Consider the following 11,287-nt stretch of genomic DNA (forward strand, 5'->3'; position numbering starts at 1 on the left):
TCTTTACACCATAAAACACAAAATCTAGCTCTGAAAAGAGCATGAATTCTGCACTTGTCTTCTTTGATGTTAGTAAGTTGATGTTTATAATTAACCACAAAAATGTAAATGTTTTGAATATTCCACTTGAGAATATTAAGAGCTGGTTATACGTCTGCAGCAGTGTGTCGCAGTGAGCTTGACGCAGACAGTTTTGCTTGATGCTCAATTTTAAGCGTGGTCTGCGCTATATGCTGTGGGTCTAGATATGGCCGATGCGGTGAGGAAGTGGGGGCAACGGAGGGACATGAGGCCCAAAAACAGCGGGGATCCAGATGGAAAAAGGGTCACAGTGTTCTCGCGCACCTTGCTCTTCTAGCTGGTCCAACTTCACAAGTTGTTTTCCGCAATTGCACTCATACAAACAAAACAAGCCGGCCTCCTGTCTGCGGCACTGACTGCGGTCACTAAAACCTTGGAGGGGGAGGGGTGCAGCAGCAGTGTCTGCTTAGGGGGGCAGGGACGTCTTTGCGTTCCCCGCAACACCTACGCAGACAAGCTAGTTTTGAAGTATAAAACAGCCTTTACTGTTGCCACCATCTGTATGAGAGGGGGGAAAATGGTAGGGGTGGCCAATGATTGGCTAATGGTGGCCATGGGCACCCCTGGCCCCCCATCTAGCTCCGCCCCTGCATGCATATATTTTTTTTTCGTATGGGTTAATAGAGAGAATGGGTTAATAAACAGAATAAAAAAATGTTCATTAATCACATGAGGTATATGAGTTTCTATTTCAGTTTGACAATCTGTGAGTCATGCTTGACTATAATTAGAAGGGAGATCGATACAAACACAGGTGTCACATGTGATTGGCTGCAAGCTGGAGTCTAGTTATCCCCCCCCACTCCTCTGAACTCACTGCTGCAGTCAGAGCTGCCTCTCGGCAGACTTCACTGAGGGAAGAGCTCAGTGCGACTCTCACAGAAGTTTGCTTTTGCCAATAAGAACCAAGGCCTATTTATGATAATCACATGATTTGACCAAGAGTCAAAGTGGTCCGCAGGGGTCACTGGAAAAGACAGAGAGCGGCAGGGGGAATGATTGCTGTTGGGTGAAAAGGAAACATGACTGAAGGAGGGGGAGAGGACCTGAGTTCATGCACTTTCATGCATCTGGGAGCTGCGCTGGAAATTTAATGAACTTCACCTGAAGAAGACCGCATCTAAAACTGGTTGATCAACCAATCTTCTGCAGCCGCTCCTAAGTTTTTTTTCTGCTCGAGCTGCAGATAAACCTGAGCAGTTTTTTTTTTATTTTTTATAGTGATCTACAGAGATGGCATTGTTGCACTCCTTTTCTGCAAAACTAAATCGGACGCCGTGGTTGATTTTTTGTCTCATCTGCTTTCTTACACCGTGCAAAGTAAGTCTCTTGTAAAAGGTTAATTATATCCTTTGCGCACGTTCGCACATGTTTGCAGATCTTATTAATTCATCATGTTACTGCCCATTAGCATTTCCGGGGGGAAACCCTTTCTTTCTTTCTTTTCTCTTCCTTGCAGAGCGTGTTTGTGATAAATAGTGAAGACAGCGCTCAAAATCAAGGTCCCTCTGAGGTTCTTCACTCGCTCAATTTACCTCAAAACACAGGTATGCTAAGTGTTAAGCGCAGTTAAATGTCTGTTTCTATCCTACAAAATATAAGGCTGAATAAAGCCTACTGTTTTATCTTGAAAGCATAATTTTTGCACCTTCCAAATCTAAGAAAGTTTTCCCACAGCGTGTTTCTCTTGGTCTACGCTCACCTGTGTGGTGTGGTTCCTCTCTTCACCACAAGGAGGCGACACATCACCTGACACAAAATAGAAGCTGCTGATAATTGATGCATAACTTATTCTATTCAGGAACATGGTTACAATCTAAAGTTGAAGTTAATGGAAAAGGGGTGGAAATGACCAAAAAATGGGCTTAAGTACTACACAACAGTGGAATAGGATCACCTATGAAGTAGTCTAAGTATAAAAACAAAGTTTTTAAGGAGTTAAGTGGTTCCTGATTAGCTAATCATTAATGTACAGTATAAAGACTAAACAACATCAGAAGAGAAAACCAACTGAATAGTTTTCTTTTCCTGTTTCTGTAACATGTTTGGATGATATTATCCTCGATTTAAGGTTTAACACAATAACTAAGTAATAGCATTTTACAGATTTGTTTGTTTTATATTTGTATTTCACTGTTGAAATATTAATTTCTTTGGTTGTTATAGCCTTCTAAATTGAGCTGTTGCTGTCATGACAAGCATAAATTGTGGAGTTTGGTGAAAGTATAAATATTTACCTTTTTAAATGTGTTCCTCCACTTTCTGATCATGCATGGGTTGGTATTTTAATTATTCGTGCACTGATCTTAACCTCGACAAGATATTTGACACTGAAAAGGTTGAGTTTTGTGAAGTATAAAATCTCAGTGCTTAGACTAATGTTGACTTTTAAGTCAGAGTGCTGTTTTATCAGTGCTAATGGCCACCAGGATCATCTAAACCAACAAACTAACAACTTCAAGACCTTGTCTCAGTTCAGCAGATGTCAGCAGACAAACTGTGTGTGGGGGGGCCTGTGTGCACTTTTCCCGCAGACTCTTTGTTTGTATATTGTCAGACACGGGTCAGTGCAGCTGGGGTTTCTTCTTTTTTTTTTTTTTCCCAACTTAGAGTGGGACTATTAACTTCAACGCTGAATGTCTGCATTTCTATGTGCATATGTGTCTCTTTGCTGATGGTTCCAATGCTGTAACTTAGAGAAGATCATTTTAGCCTACATGTTTGTCTTCCTGATATCTGATGGAAATATTTATCTTCAAACTTACGGATTAATCCTTAGGGTTAATATTTAAAGACCTAATGAAAGCCTTTTATCGGAACCAGCCATCTTTAAGAAACTAATACAATCTATGCAGAGCAAGAATATAAATGCCTGTGTAATTGAGTGTGTATGTATTTCAGTCTATGGGCAGTGACTTTATGTCTGCTTGAAAATCCAACACGTCACAAAGTTCAAACCACAGACAGACTCGCTGCTTCTGATGACACACCGTCTACAAGTCTGCAGTGTCAATCCATGTCTATGGGCTATATTTAATTATCTTTGAAACGGCTCACTCTGCACACTGCCACAAACTGGCCCTAACTCCCAAAATAGCTTTTAAACATAAACCTGCTGTAAATTTTGTAACATTATCCATCACCATTTTTGAAGTATTCCTCACTCTTAATGATTTTCATGAGTGGATTTCTGAATGCAACATTTTTTAAGACTTTTTGTTATGTTTTTTAAAGCCTGCAGAGTGCAAATGCACACAACTCTTTTGAGTAATAAATTTCTTTGTTTTTGTGGGATAGTATTTAAAACAACACATTCTTTCATTTTCACATCTAATGTTTGCATTATTTTGTTCAGGACTGTCGGATGAAATACATATAACATACATTGATGCACTTAAGAAATAACTAGTTGCAACAATGCAAAATGAGGATACATACTGTATGGGGGTAGGCACACCTAGGCCGTTTACAATGCAATTTGCTGCTATCATTAACAATGAAGCAGTTGTATTTGGTGCTGCTAATGCTTTAACTAAGTGATTGTCAACTCTAGATCTGTCCATTAGTTTCTCTTGCCAAAGCACTATTGTGTGTAGAACAGTTTTGGGAGGCCAGACATGTGACCTGCCACCATGCTGCTGTATGACCTGCAGTTATATGGCCTGAGAATGCAGTAAAACACTACATGTAATATAACTCACTCTCTACCGAATAGTCTTTTTTGGAAAAGCAAGCTTTTACTTGTAATTATGTCTTGACCCTGCCAGAAAGAAATATACGAGTAAGGTCAAGAAGGATGTAAAAAAGGAATGGAAAATAATGGCTTTTCTTAATTCAAGATAAGTACGGCTATAGAAATGTCCAGTTTGTTTTGGTAAGTTCAACTAAATGCAGACTTAGTAGAAGATTTGTATATGTAATGTTTACCAAGAAAATATTATTATATTTTATTTTGAGAATTTATGTGAGTTCAAGAAGTCTTACAAAGTACAATTGTTTTACTGCAATGGCAGATTATTGCAGAGTACGTTGAATAGAATCTTCTTCAAATAATATTATTCATCTAACAGAAGCAGCTATTGATTTGTATAGTAATCTCCAAACAATATCAAAAGGCTTTTTGCTTCATCTTATATTGTAAGACCTGGTTAACTTAGTTTACAGCTTGTTTTTAAAATCTTGCTTCTCAGTTTTATGGATTTGAAAATTAGTAATTAAGCTAAATGCCAAACTACTAAAACTTTGCGAAGAATTGTGAAACATTTGAAAAACAACAGAAGGTAGATTTACTTGGATCTTAACACTGAAAACCCCTTCATACACTGACTAATGTTAGCACTCTGAAACAAAAAGTAACCATCCAGAGAGGTAATGATCCAAAAAAAAAATGTATTTACACCGTACTTTTACGTTAAATACTATTCCATCTAATTAGTTGGTCATAAAAAAAGCAAATCTAAACCTGAATAGGAAATTTAACTAAAATAAAATAGTAAAGATGCTGTGATATCTTTAGAAAAAAGAACTGGTAATAACACATTACTTGTGAAACATTAAGGTTCATGAATTTGACTTGTTTGTTGCTCGAGTTTAATAATCTACTATAGTTGCAAGAGTGAATTTCTAATTCTTGTTTGAATGTAACTCTAAAAGAAAGATTATCTATATTTTAGAAACAATCAAGAAAGAACTGGTTGAGATAGCCAGATGAGAATATCTACCACAAAACTAATTCTAATACACAATGTTGTGAAAATATTACCATAAATGTATAGCTGAATCTAACAGGGTTCATTGGAATAACCTGCAGCACCTTAAAAAAAAATATATATATATATATATTAAATTGCTCTCTCCAAAGCAATGTCTAAGATTTACAGGATTTTCAAAAGCTTATTTGAATGTACTGTTCTAATATTATTTCACAAAAAAGGTAACAACTGTTTAGATTCATGAGAATTTTAACAGCAATACAACATCTGATTGTTTTAAATTCAAGTTCCCCTTCACTATTTATGCTTAGTTGATATGACTAATGGAAATGGCCTATTAACTCTTTAGGTTACATTCTCTCTCTGTGATTCAGTATTTAATGCATTGTTGTAGAAAATGAAATATTTATAATTTTTTCTTTCTATTTTGTTCCTGTCCTCCGTTATTTCCTATCTAGAATATGAAATAGTAGCCCCCTATGAGGTTAACCACCAAGGTGTGTACATCTCTCATGAAGTCGCACATCATAAGCGTAGAAGACGGCGTAGATCCCCGACTTCCGATGCGCACCCTTCAGACGCTGGCCTCACCAGTGAAACAGTCCACTTCCAGCTCAGGGGATTGGGCCAGGATTTCCACATGGAGCTGAGAGAGGCTTCACAAAGCCTAATCGCACCTGGCTTCACTGTCCAGGTCCTGGGAAGAAACGGCACAAAGAGCCTGAGGGCTTACCACCAAGACGACCACTGCTTTTACCAGGGGTCACTGAGGTCAAGGGTCAACTCCTCAGTGGCACTGTCCACATGCTTGGGGATGGTGAGTCTGAACATGCACACAATTCAGTGTCAGCTAAAGCTAAGAAAGGAGATTATACTAGGCTTTGCAGAAGAATTTCACATGATGAACCAAAACAGAGTAAGACATTAAAGTCAGGTGGAAGAAAATGAATGTTCTAAACTCTGAAGTTTTTCTAATAGATATCTAACATCCAGGTAATCTGATTAAATGCTTTGTAGAATCACCTTTCAGAGCAATTGAAGCTGCAAGTATTTGAGTGTATATCTTTATTAGCACTGCACAACTGAAGAATAGGTTTGTTAATTCTTCCTTGAAAACTGTCTCAAAGTATGAAAGACTAAACAGAGACCATTAAATCGTATTGTCAGGTTGCCTGTAATTTTTAAGTCTCCTACAGATTGTCAATAAGATTAAGAACAATTTTAGAACCTGGACATCAGCTGTCATATAAACAATAATGTTTAGCTGTAGATTTGGGATTGTTCTCTAGAAAGGAGGTTAAACTCAGGTCTTTGGTTGACCTCTAGCAGGTTCTGTTACCCGAATGACATCTTTCTAACTTAAGGGTCTTTTCCTATCAACCCTCAATGATTTCTCTGGTACTGAGGAGGAACAGCATACCCACATTATAATGGTCCAACCAATATGTTCCAAAGTGAAAATGGTGTTTTCAGGATGATGTAGAGTGCATTTTGTTTTATCACAGTTTGTATGTATATAAAAAAAAGCTTTTTGTTACCTTTTGGGCAGAGCACCTTCTTATGTTTGCTCTGCCCCCTACATGTACCATTGCAGGCAGCAACACTGATTTCAGATGGATTTCTTTCAATTACAGATTTATTCTTACCAATCTTTTAATATGGTAAATTTTATGAAGGACATGACTAATAGCAGCCTTCTTTAGGTTACCATGAACCTCCTAACTGTGTCTCTGGCTATTGTCCTCCTTGGCTGGCATTGTCACTCTAAGTGGACAACCATGAACTTTTAGGTTTGCAGTTGTTTCACAATGTCTCCACTGTCTGTTAGATGTTCAAAGCTTAGATTCTGTATTTCTAACCTAATTCCGTTGAAACTTCTCCAAAAATGTATCCCTGACCTGTCTGATGTGTTCTATGAGTTATTATTAATAGAACTGCTTGTTCTCTGTTCTTTAGCAAAACTGTAAGACCTTCAGAAAACATCTGTTTTTCTGGGCTGATTAAATTACACACATGTGGAATCTATCTAGGTGTGTTCTCCAAGCAATTGGTTACACATGAGTTTATTTAGAGGTCTATGAGTCGGATGCAGATGCCAGACGCATTTTCAGGCTTTTATTTTAAAAGGATCAAGAGTCTGTGTATATATTTCTTTTCGCTTCACAATCACGTGTAACTTTGTGTTGGTCAATCATATGAGATACAAATAAAAGTAATGAATTTATGTTTGTGGTTGTCATGTAACAGACTGGGGAATGGTTTCATAGGTAACAAGATTTTTATAGTGGATAATGGATTTTCTTTTTGACAAATAAGGAGGAGAGTGGAAAAGAAAGTATATCACGGGGACAATCTTGTTTTAGTTTAGGCTTTGGAAGCATTACATTCATCATTGAACGCTTTAATCACAGTCCATGAACCAAAGATAATCAGGAGCTTGGGAGCCAAATAAACCTGACTGGTCTTGATAATGTGATAATGTAAGCACAATGTGTCAGGGCTTGTCATGCTAAAGCCTACAGATTAAGGAAAGCTGTGTGATCCTTTATTTAGGTTTGTCTGAAAAATATGAAATCACAAATAAGACTTACGTTTTTTACAGGATGAGACAGCAGAGCTGCTTTACAGAATTGTGGAGATTTATCTTAAGTCCTTTGTTAATGTCACCATTTTGTTTTTGTTTCTGTAAAGTGTTTTTATACAGCATTGGTAGAGAGGAAAGTCTGTCTAGATGATGTTAGAAAGAGTGCATCTGGTTTTATTTAAACTAAATTCTCATTGATGATATTTCTCTTTGAAACATCCCTTTTCTGCAGTGTGTACAAAATTCTTTATTCTTTCTTTATGCATTGTACTGTTTCTAAATTCAGTGAAATGATATGCAATGAAGAAAGAAAAGAAAAATTGATTTTATTTGTGGAAAAAAAAATGCTAACCAGACATGGTATTTTAGGCAGTGGAGATGCATCTTAGATGCACAGTATAGATATAAAAAAAAAAGAATGTTTGTCCATAAATAGAATTTCACAAGGGGTAAAATCTGTGGAAAATAACTAAAACTTTATTTTTAAAGGTATGCTTTTAATAATCACTTAAGCCATTATAATGAACTTTGTTGTTCTGCACAAAAACTTGGCCAGTTCCAACTGTGGCTTTGGTGTTGTTTGCTTTTCTTTTACAAAAGACTTTAATACTAAAGTATGACACAAGGTAAGCTAGATGCCTCCCACACTGTAAGACTCCAAACATTATCCAAACGCTCTAAGCTCATATCAACAAAACGAACAAAGCCATTAAGAAAACGATCCGCTCTGTCTTAAAGTCACATGCATAATATTTTGTTAGTTTTAATAAAGAGCATGTCTTGAAATTATATCTTTTGATTTTCACCCTGGCCTGACTGTTGTAATAAAAACCCTGATTCAGGCTAGTATTGTTTAGATTTTATACAAACCACCACTGTGTCTGAGAACTGTGTCTGAATCTAAAGGTTTCGAATGGCACATCTCAAGGGGACAGTTGTTAATCCGTAAGAGCATATCTGCTTTCTAAATAGAAAGATTTAGTCATAAAGGAGTGCAGTGCCTGTAAAAGTGGTTCTCACGGTGGATGTTGACCAGGACTAACTGGGAAATTGCATCCAAAGGGACAGGGACTTTTTCTGCTGTGACTTAGAGACTGATATTTATCTGTAATCAAAGATATTAATGCTTCAGGGGAAATATAAAGATAGGCACGTAATCCCCAAGATGCCCAAATGTCACATTCCAAGCTCTGACCCATTTTTGTGTTTTTTTTCTCATAACATCATTTTCACTAATCCCAACTGGTCGTCAGATAAATGTTAATCATTAAGCTATTTAAACTTCTCCTATCTCCTATATTTTGATGTTAGTAATGTTGTTTGACCATGTTTTAACGTATAGGTGTGCTGTATTTATAATGATTGGTTTATTTTATGTGAAATTCATTTATTTCCATTTAATCATTTACCACAGTTATGGGGAAAGTTGTGGCTATATTATGACAGCAGATTGCTGTCTAGGCAATAGTCCAAAAAGATGGTCATTTTGTTTGTTTTTTAGCATGGTGGGCAACTGCAATACAGTTTCATCTCAGTGAATAAGAAAATTATCATACAATTTATTTTAGTTTAGTGATTCAAGTCAAAATTGTAATTATTTATGCCTGAAGTGAGAGCAAAGATTCGCAGCACTGCAGCTGATGTCAGCAGTTCTGTATTCATTTCATACAGATGAATCAAGGGAATTGGTTACAACACTTGTTTTCCCTTTGTTTGGCTACACCTTATCTAACGACTTTAGAATTTAATACATTTGGATGGGCTAAGGTGAAAATAGCTCAGACTGTTTCTTGATGGCCCCAAGTCTTTTTTTTTTTTTTTTTATTGGTCTAACATTCTTGAAACATGAAGCTGTGAATAACCAATTAATCATTATAGATACTTTTTATCTAGAAATCCAAGGGGGGGGGCAAGCAATTACCTTTTTATTTTGCATGGTTATTTTTGTCTTGACCATGACCCAGTCTAGCTAACCTTACTATCCACCATCCATATAGTTTCATACATTTCATGACAGATCCTTATTTGTCTGAATTTATTGGAGTTGGAGAGATACAGGGTTATCTCAATGCTCAGAAGACATTGTTGTTCTCTTGTAAAACTAAAAAAAAAAAACATGGGAATCCTTCCCTCAAAGGTGAAAAGAGCCATTTTCCAACCATTTGTAAGTATATAAATATTTAGGTGTCTAAAGTAATCGTCCTGCAAACCCCTAAATAGTGACTAGCTGAGAGTCAAGGTTTTTATAAAGATGGTGTCACATTGTGGAATAAAAACATTTAATCAGACAAAGGCATCCTAGTGTCCAAAACTAGAATAATTGTGGAATTAAGACGTTTATATCCAAGTGCTGATGCACAGCCACTGTAACACGCAAGGTTTAGTTTTTTTGTTGATGGTGTTGAGCAAAAAATTGAAAAATTTCTCAGAAATCTTGCTGAGTGCATGTTTACATCTTAGTCAAATATCAAATTGGCATTATTGGGTCTCTCTCTGTGTGTGTGTGTATATATATATATATATATATATATATATATATATATTCCATTATTAGTATTCTTTCTAATTCCTCTTTGTCTTATTCGGTTGATTCTTTCACACATGGAAACACAACTTTTCCCCCTTCCTCTGCTTAATTACTGGTGTAGTTTTTGCCTTAAGGCTGGTAGAGTAGGAGTGGTAATTTCATGCTGCACACTTGTCCCACCTTTGGGATTTCCAGGATTATATGAGGGATGCTCTGCTGATCAGACATAGCTTTGAAAAGTGAATGGTGTGGTCTTGACATGTTGCTATCTTCAGTTTTTTGCATGCCATTAATGAAGAAAGGTGTTACTAGTTTTATCGTGTGTGAAAATCAATCTTTGGTTCTCCAGTGATGGAAAGATTGATTTTGGGTGGATAAGAGTCGGGTCCTGATGGAAATCCCCAATTATTTGGAGAACTAAATAGAAAATACTCTTACTGAACATTAAGGTGCACCTTGTAAAGCAATGAATGCCCCCTCTTTCTTTCCGTTATAGTTTTCTTACCCGCCCACCCCCATTCCTGTTGCAGCTTGCCTCTGTGAGTCTTGACTCCAAGAGCCCAGCTGTTTGCGCCCTCCCAAGAAGTGTTTCAGCTTTTTATGACAGCTATTTGCACCTAGTGGAAGACTACATGTAATCTGATGACTCTTGCTATAGAACTAGGATCAGTGTGACCTAATCTCCTGACATAGTGGCCAGTATTGGGCATACAAACAGCATAGAATCATGTTATGTAGTGACACTGGACTGTATTTGCAAGTTAAATAAACTGAATCAGTTCAATTGTGTTTGTTTTTTTAATTTTTTTATGTTAGAAGTAGGGGAGACCGGGGCTAGTTGTAACACTTTTTACACTCATATTTATATCTTGGAATCGAAACATCATACAGTATACACTGCTCAAAAAAATGAAAGGAAAACTTTGAAAACACATCAGATCCCAATGGGGAGAAAAATCATGCTGTTTATTTATACTGATATGGTCTGGGTAATGTGTTAGGAACAAAAGGATGCCACATCATTTGATGAAAATGAAAATGATCAACCTACAGAGGGCTGAATTCAAAGACACTCCAAAAATTACAGTGAAAATATGATGCAGCAGGCTAGTCCATTTTGCTGAAATTTCATTGCTGCAACTCAAAATGGTATTCAGTAATTTGTATGGCCCCCATGTGCATGTATGCATGCCTGACAACGTCGGGGCATGCTCCCAATGAGACCACGGATGGTGTCCTTGGGTATCTCCTCCCAGATCTGGACCAGGGCATCACTGAGCTCCTGAACAGTCTGAAGTGCAACCTGGCGGCGTCGGATGTCCCAGAGGTGTTCTATTGGATTTAGGTCAGGCGAGCGTGGGGGCCAATCAGTGGTATCAATTC

The 11,287-nt window shown here is 37.1% G+C and overlaps 1 protein-coding gene across 1 annotated transcript in view; it reads left to right on the forward strand.

Moving 5' to 3' along the window:
• The first annotated feature begins 917 nt into the window (after positions 1–917).
• The window catches only part of LOC107084418 (A disintegrin and metalloproteinase with thrombospondin motifs 16-like), a 65,722-nt gene continuing 55,352 nt past the window's right edge, over positions 918–11,287 (forward strand). Inside the window, exons 1-3 of the mRNA XM_015374241.1 lie at positions 918–1,401; positions 1,541–1,628; positions 5,252–5,610. Coding sequence (XP_015229727.1) covers positions 1,315–1,401; positions 1,541–1,628; positions 5,252–5,610 — 534 coding nt within the window. The 5' untranslated portion in view covers positions 918–1,314. The remainder of the gene's footprint in view (positions 1,402–1,540; positions 1,629–5,251; positions 5,611–11,287) is intronic.

This window comes from Cyprinodon variegatus, unplaced genomic scaffold (genome assembly GCF_000732505.1).
Source record: "Cyprinodon variegatus isolate N-32 unplaced genomic scaffold, C_variegatus-1.0 Scaffold99, whole genome shotgun sequence".
NCBI classification, from domain to species: domain Eukaryota; kingdom Metazoa; phylum Chordata; class Actinopteri; order Cyprinodontiformes; family Cyprinodontidae; genus Cyprinodon; species Cyprinodon variegatus.